Below are 25,135 nucleotides of genomic sequence, written 5' to 3' on the forward strand. Positions count from 1 at the left end.
CATCTACTAGTCATGAACAATTGGCATATCTGGGTACAAGTGATCTTAAGAAACTGAGCTGTAACCTTTACTTATTTTACCTCATGGTCAAGGTGACCTTCTGATCTAAAAATCGATAGGGGTCACCAGGTATGAAGCTCCTGGATGCAAGCGTTCTCTAGTTATTTAGCGGAAACTATTTTTCAGCTTTAGGTCACCGCCAACATATCCTTATTAACCTGAAGGTCACTGCGACCTTGACCTTTGACCTACTGATCTCAAAATCAATAGGGGTCATCGACCTAGGTCCTTGATCATAGTGTTCTATTTAGTGGAAACAAACTGTGACGTATGGATGGACGGACAGTCTAACTGACAGGGCAAAAACAATTTGTCTCCCCCAATCATTTGGGAAGACATAATTTCACACTGACAACATCATTTATGATTAAGATTATTTGAGAAAGAAGCCCCAGGAGGTACCATGCAACATTAACAGTTTAGCAGTTTAGAACATTACTCATGAGCCCTATAAATTTGCTCTCTTTTCTTCTTTTATTTAAGTGTATAACAATTAATGAAGATTATTGCATACATGGATTTGCCTCAAGGGTGAGGATGACGCCCGCAGGGACGATGATGGAGAGCATCAGCGTGAGGGACTGGCCAATCAGGGCCAACCGCTCCGACAACCAGCCCTGTAACAGCCACAAGGAACCAACAGAGTTAATATTATTCATTTTACATTAACTATGAAACGAGTCATTCCAACATACTAGTAATAGTTTAATAATCACACTTGTCAACACGATGCTACTCATGAATGTGATCTTGTGCTGTGGAGGGGACACGGGAGTATCTGAAGGAAACGGACTAATCTTGATTATTGCCCAACCACCAAACTCACATGTGCCAATTGGAATGAGCGCCAGGGCACCGCAGTGAAAAGTAGGTGTGCTTAGCACCGTGCTATCCGGATAACTAGTAAGATACGTGTTCAGGTCCAGTAACATATGGTCATAACTACTTTCATTCAAATACCAGTAGATTACATTTAGTATCATACTCTGATAAAGTGAAAGCAATATTTTTCGAAGTTGATTTTTGATGAATTGCAAATTTTTGTTATTTAAGAGTTGGTGCTTTTTAAGCAGCATTTGCATTTTTGTTTAGTAAGATATACATAATAATTCTTTATTTTGAGTCCGTGTCAGTGTTGTGAGATCACAAAATTTAGAATTTAAAAAAAATTCAGCCTTTAAAATACGATTTCACAGAAAATAAATACAGTGAAATAACGGCACCATGTTCAAATCAGAAAGTCCCACTTAATCATTTGTATAGTCAGAGTACAGAAGAAGCATTATAAAAAGTCACTTTCTACATTGACTGAATAATACAACTAATTTGTAAACTTTTTAACTATAACAAAATGAATAGGTACACACCTTTAGGATAGCCTTCTCTGTACCATACATGATAAGGATGAACACATTTGAGCCTGAAATAAACAGTCTGTATTAAATTATGAAATGTAGATTAAATTGTAGATTAACTTATATACATCATCATCATCGCCATCACCATAACCATCATCATCATCACCACCACCACCACCATCATCATCATCGCCACTGCCACCATCACCACCACCACCATCATTGCCACTACCACCACCATCATCCTCCCCATGGTGACCATAATCAGTATCTGAGCCTCAGAGGCAGCATCATTTTTAAATCAGTACATGCAGGTCAAACAGCATTTACAGAAGAAACTGCAGCAGTAGTAGTATCGTACATAAAACATGTCCATTTTAACTGTATCGTCCTATTTTCTTTCATTCAACATTCCAAATAAGTATACCATAATATACTTACGGACTAAATACCAAATTAAATACCTATTCTATTTTTTGGGAAAAACATATTACAGGAATATAATTTCAAGAGATAAATTCAAAATTTTGCAATAACTGCATATAAATTTTATACAAATTTTCAGTGAGGAAACAGCCCTTTCTGAAGGGTAAAAAATCTGTTAACACATACCAATGATAAGTGCAACATTTGCCTCACTGTATGGTTGGTTGAGGAACATCTGAATCCAGCGCACTGGATCTATCAAGATACCATACCTGGAAACACACAATGTATTATTTCTTAAAGTGCTTACTGCCAAACAACCAAACAATCATGTTCAATGCACTTGAATTCATTAAGATATAGCATTTGTAACAATCTTCACAATTGTCCATCTGGTAGAGATAAAGTACACCTACCTCCACTTCACAGGCACTCTACCATTTTGATATAGGATTTAAATAAGAAAGGTAGTTGCAATGTCTCTACATCTGTTTTGTCTTAACTATTTACAGTGTTTCCAAATTTTACCATAAGGCAGTTATAATCTGGTTATTTTACCCAGAATATGAATAGAATTAAACTTCATTGGGCTGCTAGCTTTAAAAAAACAAGAGTATCGCTAGAAGCTATGGACGCTCTCCAAACGCCCATTTTCTATGAAAAGGCAGAAATTGTAATTCGATGTGCTGGTAGCAGGTGAATGGATGGTGCATCATTAGACACAAGTTTAAAAAAATCATAAACATGCAAAAATATGAGCAGGTTTGAGAATTCAATTCAAAAGTAAAATTTTTCGCAATGAAATAAAATTAGAATATTCTAATATACGAGGGTTGATCGAGAATTATGTGGACTTTTTTAATAATTCAAATATCGTTGCACATACAACAAAGAAAATTCACAAACAATACATATGACATATCTGGTATAATTCCTGAAATTTTCAGAACAATACATATTTTTTTTGCTGAATTACAATGCATTAATGACATACGGTTAAACCCGACAGGCGCATGGTCTATGATGTTAGTGACATTGCGCTCATAAAGCGTCACATTTTTTCCCAGTATTTCCCACCAACACTGACACACTTTTCATGGCGCGTAATCCACTGCGTATAAACATTCGAATACCACTCTCTGCAAAACGTGGATATCGCATTATGCACATTAACTTGCAGTTGATGGAATGAATGAAAACGATGTCATCTAAGCTGACTCTTGATTTCTGGGAATACCGGCACAATCCATTGGCGCAAGATCTGGCGACTGTGGCGGATGCGCGACGGTCTCCAAGTCCAACAACCGAGGGACCCATCTCGCACAAACCTTACGCATGCCTAAATTGTCCGTTAAAATCCTTTGCACACTTCTGTACCCCGCCCTGACGACGCTCGTCACATCACAGACTGTCGAACAGTGATCCCCTTCAATGATGTTCTTCACCGACGTCATTAACGTCGTGCCCTTGTCTTCTTCCATCCTCTTCCCTTATCGTCTTCTATGGAATCTTACCCTTCTCTAAAATGTTAATGCCAGTTGAATGCTAATGAACGGCACACAGGTTACTTCAATTTAGCCTCGGCCATCATTTTCATAGTCTGTGTCAGTGTTTTCCCCAATCCAACGCAAAACTTTATCACCGCTCGGGCTTCTACAAAGTTTGATGAAGCCATGTTGTATCACAGACTGCACGTGTAATCAACTCAGAAAAAAACAACTTGAAAACGGATGTGACATCAGAAATTTGAACAGTATGTAAGTATGACGTCAACGTAATATGTGATATAATTTGGCGGAATTTCGTAGATAAACGTGGAAGAAAAGCGTGTCGTAAAAGATATATAAAAAGTTTGTACACTTAAATTTTAGACGGGGCGCCGACTGTGCGTTTCTGTTATTTTAAAACCCGTAATTTTTCAAAACTCATTAAATTTACATACCTACAATTAATATCATCTATGCAGAACACTTTGAATAAGATATTCATGAGTTTTTAAATGATTTAGACGATAAATATAGAAAATATGTAAGAATTCCACGTAATTCTGGATCACCCCTCGTATGGCCTGAACAAGCACCTATTATGGAAAAATATCAGGTTAAAGGGAGATAACTTAATAAATATGCAGGTTATTTTTGCCATCCATCTATATTTCAAGTTCATTTTAAATCCCTTAAGAACTTTCCAAGATATGACCTGGACAAGAAAACATTTCTGAAAAATATCAGGTTAAGGGGATATAACTAAATAAATATGTTGAGATGAATGTTCTTAGGTTCTGCACTTCTTCTCTTTGCCATATATCTACATTTCAAGTTTCATTGAAATCCTATCAGTAGTTTTGAATTTATTCTCTGGACAAGGGTGTGATGGACGACCGCTAGGACTGTCAGAAAGATTGACGGACAAAGTGGCGACTATATGCTCACGGCGGGGAATCCACGTGACCAAATGGTAGGTTTCAGTGCAAGATGGCGTCACCAAAACGCTCGACTCGAGCCGAAAATCAAGGTAATACATATAATTATAATAGTTTCTTTAATTTTTAACATAGCCTATCATATGCCCACCTACCTAGTTTGTATTAGCATATCCATCTTTTCCTTGAAACTTTAACCTTCTCGAGAACACTTCGGCAATGTTTCCAAAATGTACGAAATCCGACTGGTAGGTTACAGTTCCATTTATCATTTTGGCTCGGATTTAGCGGAAAATGAGGTTATAATTTGGAAAAATCACATAAAACACTTAAGTTTTGTTTAAACATAACAGGCACATGCATTTGGGAACGAATATTTTAATGATTTTAAAAGATATAAAAACGAAAAGAAAATGATAGGTTGCAGCTCCGATTTTTGAAGAGATAGGTTGCAGTTCCATAATTAGGTTGCCGTCTGGACTGCAGATTCTTTGACTTAGTTTTAGTGTTCAAGCCAAACATATAGGTTCCCATAAAACTCAACTGATATTTTTCTATACCATTGTTCTTTTTACATAGTTATAACATCATCTAAAATTATAAAATCATTGAAAATCACATCGAGACTGCTGTTTTTATACTTTTGATTTTTCTGCTTACAAATTTATAAGGTTACCATCATTAATGATTTGTTTTCTGTGACAAATTGATGTATAACACATTTAGAGTTGAATTGTTAAACCATTATCTGTGATAAAATCTGCACACCAGTATACTTTTATTGTATGACGTGTCAATCGATGTTTTGCAATTTTCGATATATCATATGGAATGCATTTTTATCTTTTAGACCAATGACACGAATAAGAGAGTCTTTCCCTTCATCAACCTAAACGAAATGAATGCAGGATATCTAAACAGCCAACCAAAAAAATGGCAGCGATACAACAAAACAAAAGAAGTGTTCAGTGAGCATTCGTTTGATCACAAGGTGAGGTCAAGACTGGCCTCACGCAGAAAGAAAGCGACAGCACCCACAGACAGAAATGCAATACAAAGGGAAACTTTAAGTGTACGTTGGGAAAAGGCTAGATGAAATTTGTCGAAACAGCTTCCAACAAAGATCATCGGAAAAGACTCATGTGCCATTCTCATAACAAAAAAACACGACAAATATATCCATTTTCACTGTAAATATCATAATAAAAAGTTCATGTTATGCTGATGCCGTTCTTACATTTGATATTTTAGCTTTAATATATATATGTGTGTGTGTTATAATATTAATCAATCAACATTTTGTGTTAATTGTTGTAGAATGCCGATTGGTTCATGTCAAAAGCAACTTCCTATATGAGCTTGTATATTTATTACCCATTTACGTTTGAACTTTTAAATCGCTCCTTACATATTACATGTAATACATATTTGGTCACCAGTTCATGTAAGCAGAACTCATGAAAGGCAATGTTTGTCATTTTAGTTAAGTATAACGTTTAACTTTGTTACTTGCGTTTGAACAAGATCAACGAATTAAACTCGACTGGTTTTCAATGTCAACATGCATTTTATATGTAAAAATATTGTTTAATCGTAGGATGATGTGGTTTAAACCTAGCTTATTCCTCCATTGTTTAATTATAAAACTACATTCGTCGCTGTTATAATCCTTCCGTGTCATGAACATGCATTACCTGACTTAATATCAGTACTAGAAAAAATATGATGTAAGATATTGAAGAGTTCACTTTCGATTAATGCGCCGTGTTGAACAACTTCGGACCAATTGAGACCACCTTTGTTTAAATGAACAAATACCAAACAAGTGATTGGTATTTTTTATTTATTAAACCTTGTGTTAACCTAAAGGTAACTTCAACTAAAGAAATCTTTAACACTTGATCAGGATAAAGATTATAAGTTTCTTCCATGGCCGAGAGTGTAAGATAGGTTCATTCCGACCCGAGCGTAGGGAGTTTTGCGGAAACGAGGTTTACCCTTTCTTACGCGAGCGGCTATGGTAGATGCTTTTTCTCCCACCTCAGTTAAAAATAATTAAGTAAAAATGAGTTTTTGCTGGAACTCTTTTGTGCATAGTGAAAATAATTGCTTATGGATATGAGATAATTCGTGGTTGTCATGGATATGCGCGCAGTGATTCCGATTAAATCAATAGTAAAATCGGTCTTTAAATAATCCTAAGGAGAGTGAACAATTATTTTTTAATGGTGCGTGAAAACTGTTTTATGGTGACATTCGAAGCGAGAAATAATTAACTTGCATTCTAAATATTGCCACAAGACAAGGTTTCCATGATGCTACAGACAACAGTCTTCAACAAGGGAGGTAATTACAAAGTGGTGACCATTAAAAAGGAGTTCCATACGAGCATTTTATCTTTGCCCGTGGGCAAGATAAGAATATCTAGCATGGTTAAATTATTGGATGTACTTATCTGAGGTGGGAGAAAAGTTGTATCCATAATACTTCACATAATAATATATCGGCAGTAAATAAATAAAAATGTTAAACATCCTGATATTACATACACGACGTGTATATAATATCAGGATGTTTAACTTTTATTTATATATTAAACGTGATATTATTCAATAATCCTATATATATATATATCTTTAATTCATAAAAATAAAAACAGTTTGTCACATTTCAATTCCTCCATGCTTGTATACAATATCAGTGATACAATCACATTACATAATTTGCAGTCCAGATGACAACCTTTATATTAGGGATGGCAACGAGTACCCGAGTACTCGAGTACTCGATCGAACGTCCGAGTACTCGAGTACCAAATCACTACTCGGGTACTCGGAAAAAAATAAAAAAAACATCTATAAAAATCACCAAATACACGATTTACAGACAAAATATCAGATCTGGTTAGTTGCCAAGAGGACAATTTACGGTCCCTCTAATCCCCGCTGTGTACACAATTGTCCTCAATCAATTAGTTGACAGTAATTGTGATAGTTGCAAACTGTCAACAAAGGACCCTTATTTCAAATTAGCACTGATGTCAAGTAGCGAAGTTTTGATAGCGGTACTTTCACCTACACAATTCTATTGTATACCAATTAGAGACCTTCCACCAAACAATGGACGCTAACGAGCGAAAGAATATCGACTGTTAACGAGAATTGATTTCTTAATGGGGGTATTTTAACTATTTTTGCAATGATTATCACAATTGATTGGTTGATATTTTAAATCAAGAATTATGAATATTAATCAGGTAAACAACAATTACACAGTACGAAAAACTATCATTTAAAAAAAATAAAATTGTAGAGTAAACAACTCAACAACTGAACTTCGTATTGAATTTCGTTCACTATTTTATGTATGCTATTAATTTTCGTTCATTGTAATTCTGATTGTTGTTCATTTCTGCAGTGCATACTTGTATAAAATGAAACGAATTAGACAAATTAAAAGCCTGAAACAACATTTGTTTTCTTTTTATATCATTTTTTATTAAAATAGTAAAAATACGTAATGAAAGTTTACTTTAAAGGTGAAAATGACCAATAATACGACCAACGCACAATATACGTCATTAACGATACATGTATACACAATCTTGTCTTTGCGAACACATATTCAATTTTTCCGAGTAATCGAGTACCCGAGTACTCGATCGAACGTTCGTCCGAGTACTCGAGTATTAATTTTACTACTCGTTGCCATCCCTACTTTATATGGAACTGCAACCTATCCCTTCAAAAATCGGAGCTGCAACCTATCATTTTCTTTTCGTGCTCATATCTTTTAAAATCATTAAAATATTCGTTGCCAAATGCATATGCCTGTTATGTTTAAACAAAACTTAAGTGTTTTTTTGCGATTTTCCCAAATTACAACCTCATTTTCTGCTAAATCTGAGCCAAAATGATAAATGGAACTGTAACCTACCAGTCGGATTTCGTACATTTTGGATTCATTGCAGAAGTGTTCTCGAGAACGGTTAAAGTTTCAAGGAAAACATGGATATGCTAATACACACTAGGTAGGTGGGCATATGATAGGCTATGTTAAAAAATGAAGAAACTTTTATAATTATATGTATTGCCTTGATTTTCGGCTCGAGTCGAGCGTTTTGGTGACGCCATCTTGCACTGAAACCTACCATTTGGTCACGTGGATTCCCCGCCGTGTATGCTCCTCCCTTCCGAGAGCATAATAAAAGATAATGTACAACAGGAGCACCAGAAGCAGATGACAACGCTTATCTGTTTTTATGCTGTTGCATTTCACAAAAGCTATGACTTTACAATAACAATAACTTCCCATAATTTTCATTCAAATTTTGGCTTAAACACCTGACATATTTTTCTTCAAAGAATGCTAAAAAAAACTTTAAAGTCATAATTTATATTTTACCTGTACTAGCTTACAAAACAAGAGATCCAAAATGGCCCTATATCTCTCACCTGAGTAAAACTTTGTGCTATAGACTTGTTGATAATTAAAGGGCAATAACAGGGATTTGGCTTCTCTGATGTATTATGCCCATTCACATTCTCACCAAATTTTGTGATGATTGGACAAAATTAATGCTTAAAAAGTTATTGATAGGACAAGAGCAATGTTAGGTAATTTCTATGATTAAAGCGCAACAACTCTCGGGTAACTACAGCAGTTTTGCTAATTATCAAACACGTTCATACACATTCTGACCAAATTTGGTCATGATTGGACAAAGGGTTAAAAAGTAATTGATCGGACTACATACTGGATGGTGCCTGTCTGCCCTTCCATACACCATAGGTGGATCTATAATATGTCCAGTTTTTTAAACACATGACTAATATGTATTTGTTTTAAAAGATACAAAGGGCAATAACTCTTACAATATTTAGGTTTGATTTTATATAACCTGTCACAAAAAAATCACAATTTACTGTGAATAAGTTCATGAAGTTTGAAGTTGGTACCTTCAATGATTTTAAAACAATAAATAACAATAAAAAACAACAGATGACCGATATTCGAACTTGAGCTAGAAATCACCGAAACAACCTTTCTGACAAATTTCCAGGATATTTGGGCTGAAAATGTTACCTCTAGAGTGTTAACAAGGTTTTTCCATATTTGGGCTCTGTGACATAGTTATTGACCCCAGATGACCAATATTTGAACATGAGCTAGAAATCATCGAAACAACCTTTCTGACAAATTTCCAGGATATTTGGGCTGAAAATGTTACCTCTAGACAAGGTTTTTCCATATTTGGGCTCTGTGACATAGTTATTGACCCCAGATGACCAATATTTGAACATGAGCTAGAAATCATCGAAACAACCTTTCTGACAAATTTCCAGGATATTTGGGCTGAAAATGTTACCTCTTGACAAGGTTTTTCCATATTTGGGCTCTGTGACCTAGTTTTTGACCCCACATGACCCATATTTGAACATGAGCTAGAAATCATCGAAACAACCTTCCTGACAAATTTCCAGGATATTAGGCTGAAAATGTGACCTTCTAGAGTGTTAACAAGGTATTTCCATATTTGAGCTGTATGACCTAGTTTTTGACCCCAGATTACCCATATTCGAACTTGAGCTAGAAATCATCGAAACAACCTTTGTGACAAATTTCCAGGATATTTGGGCTGAAAATGTTACCTCTAGAGTGTTAACAAGGTTTTTCCATATTTGGGCTCTGTGACCTAGTTTTTGACCCAAGATGACCAATATTCGAACTTGAGCTAGAAATCTTCGAAACAACCTTTCTGACAAATTTCCAGGATATTTGGGCTGAAAATGTTACCTCTAGAGTGTTAACAAGGTTTTTCCATATTTGGGCTCTGTGACATAGTTATTGACCCCAGATGACCAATATTTGAACATGAGCTAGAAATCATCGAAACAACCTTTCTGACAAATTTCCAGGATATTTGGGCTGAAAATGTTACCTCTAGACAAGGTTTTTCCATATTTGGGCTCTGTGACCTAGTTTTTGACCCCACATGACCCATATTTGAACATGAGCTAGAAATCATCGAAACAACCTTCCTGACAAATTTCCAGGATATTAGGCTGAAAATGTGACCTTCTAGAGTGTTAACAAGGTATTTCCATATTTGAGCTGTATGACCTAGTTTTTGACCCCAGATTACCCATATTCGAACTTGAGCTAGAAATCATCGAAACAACCTTTGTGACAAATTTCCAGGATATTTGGGCTGAAAATGTTACCTCTAGAGTGTTAACAAGGTTTTTCCATATTTGGGCTCTGTGACCTAGTTTTTGACCCAAGATGACCAATATTCGAACTTGAGCTAGAAATCACCGAAACAACCTTTCTGACAAATTTCCAGGATATTTGGGCTAAAAATGTTACCTCTAGAGTGTTAACAAGGTATTTCCATATTTGAGCTGTATGACCTAGTTTTTTTACCCCAGATTATCCATATTCGAACATGAGCTAGAAATCATCGAAACAACCTTTCTGACAAATTTCCAGGATTTTTGGGCTGAAAATGTGACCTCTAGAGTGTTAACAAGTTTTTTTTTCTATTTTTGGGCTCTGTGACCTAGTTTTTGACCCCAGATGACCAATATTTGAACTTGTGCTAGAAATCATCGAAACAACCTTTCGGAAAAATGTCCAGGATGTTAACAAGGTTTTTTTCCATATTTGGGTTCTGTGACCTAGTTTTTGACCCCAGATGACCCATATTTGAACTTGAGCTAGAAATCATCGAAACAACCTTTCTGACAAATTTCCAGGATATTTGGGCTGAAAATGTTACCTCAAGAGTGTTAACAAGGTTTTTCCATATTTGGGCTCTGTGACCTAGTTTTTGACCCCAGATGACCCATATTCCACCTCGTGCGAGTAATTACTGGGACAAACATCCTGACCAAGTTTCGTAACAATTGGGGCAAAAAAGTGAACACTAGAGTGTTAACTAACTAAGTGTGGACAGACGACAGATGACGGACAAGCATCGATTGTTATAGCTCACCCTCAGCCTACGGCTCAGGTGAGCTAAAAAATAATCAAGATTGAATATTCCAGTGTCCTATTAATGGGTGGGTCAATATTTCCAAAATACCTTAAAAGAAGCAAATTTTAAAAATCTTGCAATTAATCAAATTATTTGACAGAAATTTACTCACTTGATGATATTTTCCAAGAATAATCTTGCATTTGATAGAGCCTGAAAGAAAACAAAAGAGAAATGACAATAGCAATAAACAAATTAACATAAATCTGCAGTATTCATAAAACATCTTTAATAAGACAACAAGAATTCTCTGGAAGTATTCATGAAACATCTTTAAGACAGCAATGAAATCTCAGCCAGTATTCATAAAACATCTTTAATACTTTAAGACAACAATGAAATCTCAGGAACTATTCATAAAACATCTTTAAGACAACAATGAAATCTCAGGAAGAATTCATAAAACATCTTTAAGACAACAATGAAATCTCAGGAACTATTCATAAAACATCTTTAAGACAACAATGAAATCTCAGGAAGTATTCATAACACATCTTTAAGACAACAATGAAATCTCAGCCAGTATTCATAAAACATCTTTAAGATAACAATGAAATCTCAGGAACTATTCATAAAACATCTTTAAGACAACAATGAAATATCAGGAAGTATTCATAAAACATCTTTAAGACAACAATGAAATCTCAGGAAGTATTCATAAAACATCTTTAAGACAACAATGAAATCTCAGCCAGTATTCATAAAACATCTTTAAGACAACAATGAAATCTCAGGAAATATTCATAAAACATCTTTAAGACAACAGTGAAATCTCAGGAAGTATTCATAAAACATCTTTAAGACAACAATGAAATCTCAGCCAGTATTCATAAAACATCTTTAAGACGAAATCTCAGCCAGTATTCATAAAACATCTTTAAGGCAACAATGAAATCTCAGGAAGTATTCATAAAACATCTTTAAGGCAACAATGAAATCTCAGGAAGAATTCATAAAACATCTTTAAGGCAACAATGAAATCTCAGGAAGAATTCATAAAACATCTTTAAGACAACAATGAAATCTCAGGAAGTATTCATAAAACATCTTTAAGACAACAATGAAATCTCACGAAGTATTCATAAAACATCTTTAAGACAACAATAAATCACAGCTAGTATTCATAAAACATCTTTAGGTGTCATTTCCTGAATAAAGTTTTTTTTTGTCAAATTAAAAGACTTGTATAAGCTTTTAACATACAAGCGTGTATTTTCAATAGTCAATAAAAATAAAGTATTTTATCAAGTATTGTTCAATAAAGTCAATGAAAATAAAGTATTTTATCAAGTATTTATATCATTTGACCAGGGGGATACTAAAAATTATGAATATGACTTTTAAAAGTTAGCCAATGACTTTACATGTTTCATAAATGGGTCCTGGTAGAATTGTTCCTTTGCATTGTTTTCACAAGGTGTAAGTTTTTTGGACAATGATTAAAAGAATCGGCTCTATTTTTCTGCAAAAATATTAAAATCAGACTGTGGGATATAAACATTTATTCAAATGAATATCATGCTCTTCTTGATAGTTTGATAATGGTTGTCCACACAACAAGGATTGCAAACAAAAAGTAAACCTGTTGTTATGCACAAGTCAATTGTAACCACGGCCCCCCCAGGTCCGGGGAATAGCGGGGACTTTGACTTTCGGTCCAGCCAACCCCGGCTAAAATCCCTGCCCTCCGGAAACAAACAGATGGTAAAATCCCCGCCAAATGCCCCCGCACCCCAGGGACCCTAGATAAGGCCAATTCCCTGCTATATTTAAAGCGAAGACAAAACCACCGCATTCACCCAGCACTGCGGGGCCACCTGAAAGGTAAAAACACGGCCCATATCCCCGGCTATCCCCGGTATACGATTGAATGGATATGATTATACAACCATAAAGCCACTCCTGATTGTTTATCAAAAGATGTGCTTGTCCAAGAGTGTTCAACTGAATGGATTGGATTATACAACCATGTAGCCACTCCTGATTATTTTATAGGTAGCCACTTCTGATTATATATCCAAGGATATGCTTGTCCAAGAGTGTTGAACTCAATGGATTGGATTATACAACCATGTAGCCACTCCTGATTATTTAGGTAGCCACTCCTGATTATTCATCCAAGGATATGCTTGTCCAAGAGTGTTGAACTGAATGGATTGGATTATTCAACCATGTAGCCACTCCTGATCATTAAGGTAGCCACTCCTGATCATTTCTCCAAGGATATGCTTGTCCAAGGGTGTTGAACTGAATGGATTGGATTATACAACCATGTAGCCACTCCTGATTATTTAGGTAGCCACTCTTGATCATTTATCCAAGGACATGCTTGTCCAAGAGTGTTGCACTGAATGGATTGGATTATTCAACCATGTAGCCACTTATGAAATTTTATGCAAACATAAAATTATTTATGGAATTGTTCAAACATTAATTTAGTGGTATTTAGCCATGTCAGCATCCTGCATAAATTATTGCCTCAGCCAATCACCTTTGAGTTTTATCTCGTGTGGCTCTGAACAGCCAATCGCGATACGTTGTAGCCATTCCTGATATATTTTTAGCGTGGGCGAAAGCCTCGGCATTTTATTTTAGTTTTCATATAATACATGAAATGTTTGTACCTTTCACGGTTATTTACTTATGTTATTTATAGCTGTTTGCTATACTTCACGGTTTGGACTAAACCTGTCAGGGTGGCGACCCTGTTTTATAGCGAAGTTTTGTGCCGAAAAGGCAACAAACCAAATCGGCTGTTTACGGGATCACGTGACTCAAGATGGCAGCGCCCAGTGTCGCAATTTAGATACTACATCTACAGGTCTTCAAGAATTCTTCTGTCATTATTGTGATTTGATACCCAATACGGACTTATATGGGCCTCCCTACGTGCTATGCTTGGAGTTTTCCTGGTGCTTAGTTCAAACAATGGATAATATGAACACGGTGTATGATTTCAGCCCTTATTATTCTCGTGCTGGTCATTAACCCATGTTAACCAAGAATATACGTTGCTCAGCATATTTCTGATTTGGACTTATTGTTTAACATTGGACTATAACATGCGCGTGTCTCCAGTCATTCTACATAAAGGATTCAGGACCCGTTCAGTTGATGCATTCTACCATTTCGCTTTGGACAATTGCCACCTTTCCGTCACATGCTCTCTTTGCTTCGCCAGCATCCCCATGCTGCTGTGGTCACTGCCCTGGGTCCATTCGATTTTACTTGAAAAGATATTTAGTTTTTTCCATATTCAAGCATGTTCTGTGCTTCTAATATTATCATAATTTTTGTGTGGCTAAGTTTACGCGCCACATTTTTCTTTTCATACCATGGTTTAGTTATCACACCATGCGTGTTATTTACGGCTTGGCTTTGCTTACACGCCATGTCCCATTACTTACCATGGTTTAGTTATCACACCATGTGTATTATTTACGGCTTGGCTTAGTTTACACGCCATGTCCCATTACCTACCATGGTTAAGTTATCACACCATGCGTGTTATTTACGGCTTGGCTTTGCTTACACGCCATGTCCCATTGCTTACCATGGTTTAGTTATCACACCGTGTGTATTATTTACGGCTTGGCTTTGCTTACACGCCATGTCCCATTACTTACCATGGTTTAGTTATCACACCATGTGTATTATTTACGGCTTGGCTTAGTTTACACGCCATGTCCCATTACTTACCATGGTTTAGTTATCACACCATGTGTATTATTTACGGCTTGGCTTAGTTTACACGCCATGTCCCCTTACCTATCATGGTTTAGTTATCACACCATGTGTATTATTTACGGCTTGGCTTAGTTTACACGCCATGTCCCATTACTTACCATGGTTTAGTTATCACACCATGTGTATTATTTACGGCTTGGCTTAGTTAACACGCATATCCCATTACTTACCATGGTTTAGTTATCACACCATGCGTGTTATTTACGGCTTGGCTTAGTTTACACGCCATGTCCCATTGCTTACCATGGTTTAGTTATCACACCATGTGTATTATTTACGGCTTGGCTTAGTTTACACGCCATGTCCCATTGCTTACCATGGTTTAGTTATCACACCATGCGTGTTATTTACGGCTTGGCTTAGTTTACACGCCATGTCCCATTGCTTACCATGGTTTAGTTATCACACCAAGCGTGTTATTTACGGCTTGGCTTAGTTTACACGCCATGTCCCATTACTTACCATGGTTTAGTTATCACACCATGTGTATTATTTACGGCTTGGCTTAGTTTACACGCCATGTCCCATTACTTACCATGGTTTAGTTATCACATCATGTGTATTATTTACGGCTTGGCTTAGTTTACACGCCATGTCCCATTACTTACCATGGTTTAGTTATCACACCATGTGTATTATTTACGGCTTGGCTTAGTTTACACGCCATGTCCCATTACTTACCATGGTTTAGTTATCACACCATGCGTGTTATTTACGGCTAGGTTTACACGCCATTTCCCATTACTTACCATGGTTTAGTTATCACACCATGCATATTATTTACGGCTTGGCTTTGCTTACACGCCATGTCCCATTACTTACCATGGTTTAGTTATCACACCATGTGTATTATTTACGGCTTGGCTTAGTTTACACGCCATGTCCCATCACTTACCATGGTTTAGTTATCACACCATGCGTGTTATTTATGGCTTGGCTTAGTTTACACGCCATGTCTCATTACTTACCATGGTTTAGTTATCACACCATGCGTATTATTTACGGCTTGGCTTAGTTTACACGCCATGTCCCATTACTTACCATGGTTTAGTTATCACACCATGTGTATTATTTACGGCTTGGCTTTGCTTACACGCCATGTCCCATTATTTACCATGGTTTAGTTATCACACCATGCGTATTATTTACGGCTTGGCTTAGTTTACACGCCATGTCCCATTATTTACCATGGTTTAGTTATCACACCATGTGTATTATTTACGGCTTGGCTTTGCTTACACGCCATGTCCCATTATTTACCATGGTTTAGTTATCACACCATGTGTATTATTTACGGCTTGGCTTAGTTTACACGCCATGTCCCATTACCTACCATGGTTTAGTTATCACACCATGTGTATTATTTACGGCTTGGCTTAGTTTACACGCCATGTCCCCTTACTTACCATGGTTTAGTTATCATACCATGTGTATTATTTACGGCTTGGCTTAGTTTACACGCGATGTCCCATTGCTTACCATGGTTTAGTTATCACACCATGCGTGTTATTTACGGCTTGGCTTTGCTTACACGCCATGTCCCCTTACTTACCATGGTTAAGTTATCATACCATGTGTATTATTTACGGCTTGGCTTAGTTTACACGCCATGTCCCATTGCTTACCATGGTTTAGTTATCACACCATGTGTATTATTTACGGCTTGACTTAGTTTACACGCCATGTCCCATTACTTACCATGGTTTAGTTATCACACCATGTGTATTATTTACGGCTTGGCTTAGTTAACACGCATATCCCATTACTTACCATGGTTTAGTTATCACACCATGCATGTTATTTACGGCTTGGCTTAGTTTACACGCCATGTCCCATTACTTACCATGGTTTAGTTATCACACCATGTGTATTATTTACGGCTTGGCTTAGTTTACACGCCATGTCCCCTAACTTACCATGGTTTAGTTATCACACCATGTGTATTATTTACGGCTTGGCTTAGTTTACACGCCATGTCCCATTACTTACCATGGTTTAGTTATCACACCATGTGTATTATTTACGGCTTGGCTTAGTTTACACGCCATGTCCCATTACTTACCATGGTTTAGTTATCACACCATGTGTATTATTTACGGCTTGGCTTAGTTTACACGCCATGTCCCCTAACTTACCATGGTTTAGTTATCACACCATGTGTATTATTTACGGCTTGGCTTAGTTTACACGCCATGTCCCATTACTTACCATGGTTTAGTTATCACACCATGCGTGTTATTTACGGCTTGGCTTTGCTTACACGCCATGTCCCATTGCTTACCATGGTTTAGTTAGCACACTATGTGTATTATTTACGGCTTGGCTTAGTTTACATGTCCCATTGCTTACCATGGTTTAGTTATCACACCATGTGTTTTATTTACTGCTTGGCTTAGTTTACACGCCATGTCTTATTACATACCATGGTTTAGTTATCACACCATGTGTATTATTTACGGCTTGGCTTAGTTTACACGCCATGTCCCATTGCTTACCATGGTTTAGTTATCACACCATGTGTATTATTTACGGCTTGGCTTAGTTTACACGCCTTGTCACATTGCTTACCATGGTTTAGTTATCACACCATGTGTATTATTTACGGCTTGGCTTAGTTTACACCCCTTGTCCAATTGCTTACCATGGTTTAGTTATCACACCATGTGTATTATTTATGGCTTGGCTTAGTATACACGCCATGTCCCATTACTTAGCATGCATGCAAAAAAGGCATATTTCAGTTTGCACACCTTGTGTACTACATTATTAACTGGTTAGCTTTGCCGTTTTTATCATTGAATTTGATTTATTTCTACACCATGTGTACTACTGTATTAACGGTTTGCCTTTGTAAACGCATATTGTCTTCACATTTATCATGTCATCGTTACCTCACGAGTACTAAGTCTACTATGTTTACTACAAGACTGCATTAGTTAACACGCCCGGATCTATCCTTTGCCATAATTAGGTTTACACTATATGCACTACATGATTTATGGCATGGTTAAGTAATCGAGCTCTGTTCCATCGTTGATTTAGTTATACATACCATTTGATATGACCTTTATTCTTAATTACGACTCGGCTAAGTTAAGTTGTAGCATAATTTTTCTCTGGTTTCATTAACACGCCATGGGTACTACCAGTGCTCACAGCTTGGCTTTATTTACTCACCTTGCTATTCAAAAAATCAAACAAAATGTACTTGGGATACATGGTCCAGATTATACATTACACTCTAAGTGTTTCTCAACTATTCAAATATGACTCGCACTAATGACAATCAATTTACGCCCTTGGTTATGATTTCAGACTTCTTTACCTTTTACCAATGTCTGGGTTCATCATTAGTTTATGAATCCCAACTCTTTATTATAATTAAATTTGGGAACCCTCTTTGGTGGTATCCCTTTCTCAATATTTAACTTTCCTGTTCCTTTCAGATGACACCTACTGACAATCAAAGACAGGCACCTTTGGAATCTTCTTGCCATAGATACAAACAGAGGAAACAGCCTTCTGTTCACATGATTGCACAGCCCCAATACACACGGACTGTTACCCATGCCACTACCACCTGCAATGCTGGCCACAGCATTTCGCTGTCACCAGTCTTCCCACCGGGACCTGCACTTCCTGAGACCACAACCAGGTTACATGGTTCTATTCCAGCTGGCGACAAACAAACAATTTGCCCTCCTCTTGTCTACAACCCTCTCCCGGTGCTACGCTTCCACGCTGTGGTCAACCTCTTCATGGTCTACAGAACATTCCAGTTGTTTCACACTCTCAACATCGCCTGACATTGAGTCAACCTCTCCCGCGTCATTTGCAGATCGACAGTGCTTATGATTCTGATGATTCCAGAACTAATGATTTTCAACACGCCAGTCCCAATCACACAAGCAAGCTGACATTTAATGGCATTCAATACACTGAGCCAATTACTACACCCATCCTCAACCAAATCAAGAGGTCAATCTGCAACGATATTTGGAGAAATAAATTCATTGACTTCTCTTCTCTACTACCCTCTTTCCCTTCGTCTACCTGGGATCCCCAATTCTCATTTCAACTCGATCAACACTCGAACTTTACACTTCGACCCTCCACCCGCACCCAGAAAATCATACCCATAGAGTCCTGGACATCAGCTTTTATCAAATTCACAGCAGTGTATACAACCAAATTTCCCCATGAAGCTGCACAGCTTATGAAGTATGCCGAAATCGTCCGGGACATTGCAGCTCGCTGTCCTGGTCTTGCTTTTTACCATTACGACATCCATTTCAGAAGGTTACGAGAGTCCGTCCCCCTCCCCTGGGATAGATTGCATACTGAGTTTTGCTTAGGGCGTGTACATCTTTCCATCAACAACCCACTCCATTTTCACCTCCCCTCCATACATCTTTTCATAGCTCGCACAGCCACCGTATCCATAGGTTCCATGACAAGACCTGCTGGAATTTCAACAAAAGAACGCTTTGTCGCAATGCCAAATGCCCGCACCCTCACATCTGTGGTTTCTACAGGGGGTCCCACGCAGCCTACCGCTGCAAGTTCTCAAGCAAACGAGACACCGTCAAATTACCATGACACAGTATAACCAATTTTATTGGTCAAACATAAATCCCACCCCCATGTTTTCAGGTGCACACTACATTGTGCTTAGTTCAGGCCCTCTTACCCTATTTCCTCAAACTGCACTTTTCAATGCTTTTTTTTTTTTTTTTGTTTTTTGCCCTTTTCTGGTATACAGGTTACCACCTGTTTCATTCTCAGCTATACATGCACAAACAACATCACTATTTCCCATATCCAATAACCTGGCCAGTGGCATTCAGCTGCTTCCTTATAATACACGTCAACTCTCACATGTTGAAACCCTCCCGCTCATGCTTACATTCCTACTTACACAGTTTTGATCTGTCGGTTAAAGGCAGCAGATCATCCCTTTATTTCATATCCGTCTTGACCACTAGTTCTGACGATTCTATATAACAGATCTACTCATCACTCTTAAGTATCCCAACATATTGAATGCCATTACCATCGGTTAACACTACACTTTGCATAAACGCAGTCTCACCGACGGTTTAAGGCAGCGGTGGTTTTTCAATTTCTATTTTCCTGCTGTTATTTGCTGTATATACATTAGAACCATTTCACCGACGGTTTAAGGCCGCGGTGGTCATTTTTATATGTTGTTCATTGTTGTAGTTCTAAAGATACACTGGTTTTACCGACGGTTTAAGGCCGCGGTGCTCTTTTATGTGTACGTTGTCTGATGTAGTACTAAAGATACAGTGGTTTTACCGACGGTTTAAGGCCGCGGTGGATTTTTTTATGTACCTGCATGTTTACTGATATAATTCTATGAATTACGCTGGTTTAACCGACAGTTTAAGGCCGCGGTAAACCTGTGCTAAATGTTTTACCACAACTGTGGTGTACTTAATTGCTGTAATTATTTTGCTTTAAAGTATTGCTTTTTGTTTTTGTGTTTATAGTCTGACGGTTCAATTTTGCCTTAAAGTATTGCGTTTTTGTTTTTTGTTTTTGTGTTTATAGTCTGACGGTTGAAGGCCGCAGTTTTTATTAAGTGCCATGTAACCTTCTTTTACCTTTGATCTCAAACAGCCTCTATGGCCAAATGGTCATTCTTGCCAAAATTTTTGTACAATCTCTGACGGTTAAAGGCCGCAGTTTTTATTTTCATGTCTTTGTTTTCACCTTGTTGTTCTAGGCCGCAATCACTGTATCTATTCTTTTTATTTATTTAGATGGTAGTGCCGCATCTTTATGCTTTCACTTATAAATGTTCATTTGGGATAATACTATACAATTACTGACGGTTTATGGCCGCAGTCGGATTGCATTTCTCTTGTTTGTTTTTATATTTTTCTCATGTTCTCGACCACATCATGTATTTGAATATGCAGTAAGCACATTGTGTCTGTTCGTTTTCCAGTGTTTTACCATGAATCATTTCAACTTTTTCTGCCTTTCCTTGTCCGTTTGCATACATGACCTGGGTTGAACTCGTAGTAATCTCAGTCCGGTCTCTCTGGGTGGCGGCGGAAGATTCTCCTTGTGGCGGTTTTTCCACCCAGATATGTATTTCGGGAAATGTTATTATACACATGCTATTGACACTTATGTTTTATTTTACGATATTTCGTAAAAACACTTTTATGGCATTAATAAATAACCTATTTTCATTCAAAGCTTGTGTTCATCCACACGAGTTCGACCCGGCCTGTCACTTAGTACCTTGATGTTGAGCAATACATAAATGAAATTTTATGCAAACATAAAATTATTTATGGAATTGTTCAAACATTAATTTAGTGGTATTTAACCATGTCAGCATCCTGCATAAATTATTGCCTCAGCCAATCACCTTTGAGTTTTATCTCGTGTGGCTCTGAACAGCCAATCGCGATACGTTGTAGCCATTACTGATATATTTTTAGCGTGGGCGAAAGCCTCGGCATTTTATTTTAGTTTTCATATAATACACCACCACCATCCCCACCACCTTCCGTTTAAATATCTGTCAGTTTACAAGGTCGAGAAATGAGCTTATCTTACTGTTTTTCATGTCACATTGAATTGTGAACACATCGTTTAACCCCATGTTTTTCTTCATATTTTCTAACCATATGTATTGTTAGTTTTTTGTTTCTCTTCACCAGTTTTGTCAGGCACATGCTATTGACACTTATGTTTTATTTTACGATATTTCGTAAAAACACTTTAATGGCGGTTTTTCCACCCAGATATGTATTTCGGGAAATGTTATTATACACATGCTATTGACACTTATGTTTTATTTTACGATATTTCGTAAAAACACTTTAATGGCATTAATAAATGCCCTATTTTCATTCAAAGCTTGTGTTACGTTTTCCCTTCATCCATACGAGTTTGACCTGGCCTGTCACTTAGTACCTTGACGTTGAGCAATACATAAATTGTAAGATATGCTTGTCCAAGAGTGTTGAACAGAATGGATTAGAGCATACAACCTTGAAGCCATTTTTGTTTTACTTGCAGAAAAACAACAACATTATTTTTTAACAAAATTATAACTAATAGTGACTGACAACTGGTTCATACTAATTCTAAGCGATTGCTTTCATGAAAATGATCAATGACATTCAAGACATTTTTTATTACTGTTGTAATTCTTTTCTACCTTTTTTCTTATTTTTAGACCAGTAACACTGATTTCAGAAAATGTTTCCACTATAACTTGAGGATAGGTCACACAAAGACTAGTATTCAAAGCATCAGCAAATGTCATACAGATGTTGCCAGCCCTAGTCAATATCAGTGTCCAACAAGTGGAACATTCATTAGCCATTCAAGTCATGCATATATACTGGTTATATTCAACACATTTGACATAATTTGATTTCTGCAATTGTATGATGAAAACAGTCTAATAGGTCTGTCAAATGTTCATTAAGCTTTTAAGTGCCTTACATAATGTAAATGGTACATTCAATATTTTTCAGACAATCTTGTGCAGGCCCCTTGCATCTAGGTTCAAGGCTCTGATATTAATACACTGTCAAACCAATATTTTGTCACACAAAGTCATAATCTACCTATTATCACCCAGTCAAAGGTGCTCAGGTGAGTCTAAGGTCAATTCATGATAAACTCTTTATCACCTCCTACATGTGAGATTATAAAAAAGAGACACAGCAACCAATTATTACTTTATGTCGAGCTATCACAGAAGTGGCACGCGGCCTTGACACAGGATTTTATTGCCTGCATCAGGCAAATAATTCTAAGAACAAGGTGCAGCTGAGTGTGGCACATGACACTTAGTCATCTTATGGTGGTCATACTGCCAATTTATTTCAAAATTCCACCATGAATGACAAAGGTAGCAACCGGACACAAACCACTATCATTTGAAAGCAAAACTGACAGAGTTCTCAGGTAAGCAGTGATCTTGACTGTGAAGCAAGAGACCCAGGTCTAATATGTGTTCAACATCTTGCAATCTTAGTAAAAAGCTGAACTGACAGACAGGGACAGACAGACGGACGGACGTGACAACGTGCATGATTCCTATATAGCCCCCACTTCACAAAGTGGTATGAATAGGAAAGAGTCACTGTCACATCCATGATTATCTCTGGCTTTAGATAACCGCTCAATAGCCCAGATATAATACATTATACATTTTAACAGGGCTTTCCAGGTATTTGTATCTGAAACCATAACCACATGGAAGCTAGGAAGTCCTGCGCGCTACATAGATTATGAAAGAAACAGCATATAAAATCAGTTAATTGTTAATTAAATCATAATGATTAAACAAAAAAATGTAACATTGGAAAATTGTTATTGCCAGAGTATTATTACACAGCTGAAAAATAAAACGTATCTCTATAAACACACACACGCAAGCCAAAAAAGTGCAGGGCATTTTTTTTTTCAAATTTGCACTTTAAATTTTAAACCAAAAATATTTGGCATGTTCAAGGTTGAATGCAAATGGTAAAACAAGACTCTCAGATAACACTCTTTAAACAAGTGAGCTCTTATCAGAAATGTAAATGTATTAAAACACTGAAGTTCAAGTTCAATTCATACATGTTTTCAAGTTCAAGTTCAGGTTCAATGTCAAAAATGCATTTCTAATGTAAGCCTAATTTTTTCATTGTTTGCAGAAAAACAAAACTTTTATTTACAAGTTTCAAGGTTAGTCAAGGCATCTTTTCCCCATGTCTGATAAAAAAAAAGCGGGATTGAAGAATTGTCTTTATTATGTTATGGTCTGGTCACTTTATATTGAATCAGCAGTCAATTGCATATTACTTTGGGTTGGTTCAAGTTACCTGTGAATACCTTATCCAGTTTTATACAAATGGTTGCTGGATGATAATGTCAATAAGTAATATTTTCAGGAGATTTTGAATAAGATGAACAATTTATTGATTAATTGTATTATAAAAAATTGTAAAGCAAAACACTGCGATCTTTTAGAATGTTTCAGGCAAAGTTGAAAACAATGTATAATACTTAAATAGAAAACTGAATTATATAAATTTATTGAAAGCTAAGTCAAAACACTATGGTCTTTCCTTTAATAAAATAACAAATACAGCCTGTCGATCGACTTCCCACATCAATCAAACTGACTACAACCAGGAACATTTTGGCATATACAAGGGCCATTCAAAAATACATAGACAAGTTGCATAAAACATTTGAATAATAGAGGCAATAATTAAATTTATCCATATGGAATACAGGAATTTTTCTTCACATGTATGTGCAACATTGCATTTAGAAACGTTGATCTTGCTTGCTGTTGTTATATCTAAAAGCAGGTGAGGTAGAGCAATCCAATAACGTCAAAAGATGTTTTTTATATGTGCAAAGAGATCATTATTCAGCTTAAGAATTTATATAGTTATTTTCAATATTTTTTAAAAGATTTTTGCTACTGAGTAATATATGTCTTTATAATGTACCAGAAGCACAGTTCCTTCTAATGTTATTTGGCATGTTAGCATATCAAACACAGCATGCTGAGTTTACATCATCAGTTTCAATTTTCAATTTGCACTTAGGGGTGTTGTTTTGCTGATATAAAAAGGCAGCAATTCATACATGCCATATCCCCCAGAGGGGGAAAAAATCCCCCGGAATTTCGACCCATCCCCCGGTCTCCCGGAGGGGGATGAAAATCCCCCGGAATTAAAAAAAAAGTGTATTTAAAATTACGCAAAATTATCACAGGGTTTAATTATATATGCCTGTTTACAGTTATAATGCCCTTCCTGTCTTAATTGGATTATCAACTGATGGTGTGTTTTAACAACACCTATTGGGTGACACTTAATAAATCAGCAGTGCACATTTCATGCATTGTTTTGATTGAAACTGACAGAATTTGCATAAGAAATGTCAATTAGACTGGTCAGATAAAAGGTCGATTTTCATTGGTTAAAATTATAGGTTTTATCCAATCAGAGAGGATGTAACAAATTAAAGTGTTCTTCAAAACATGTGTCATTGTCATCAAAAGGATTTATAATTTAAAGGTGA

At 36.6% G+C, this 25,135-nt stretch overlaps 1 protein-coding gene across 1 annotated transcript in view; it reads right to left on the bottom strand.

Annotated features, from left to right (window-relative positions):
* The window catches only part of LOC128243047 (diacylglycerol O-acyltransferase 1-like), a 38,723-nt gene that overhangs the window by 8,410 nt on the left and 5,178 nt on the right, over positions 1-25,135 (bottom strand). The window contains exons 3-6 of the mRNA XM_052960538.1: positions 11,418-11,458; positions 2,031-2,116; positions 1,428-1,480; positions 575-677 (exon numbers count right to left, since the gene is read on the bottom strand). Coding sequence (XP_052816498.1) covers positions 575-677; positions 1,428-1,480; positions 2,031-2,116; positions 11,418-11,458 — 283 coding nt within the window. The remainder of the gene's footprint in view (positions 1-574; positions 678-1,427; positions 1,481-2,030; positions 2,117-11,417; positions 11,459-25,135) is intronic.

The sequence above is a fragment of the Mya arenaria genome, chromosome 8 (genome assembly GCF_026914265.1).
Source record: "Mya arenaria isolate MELC-2E11 chromosome 8, ASM2691426v1".
Lineage (NCBI taxonomy): Eukaryota > Metazoa > Mollusca > Bivalvia > Myida > Myidae > Mya > Mya arenaria.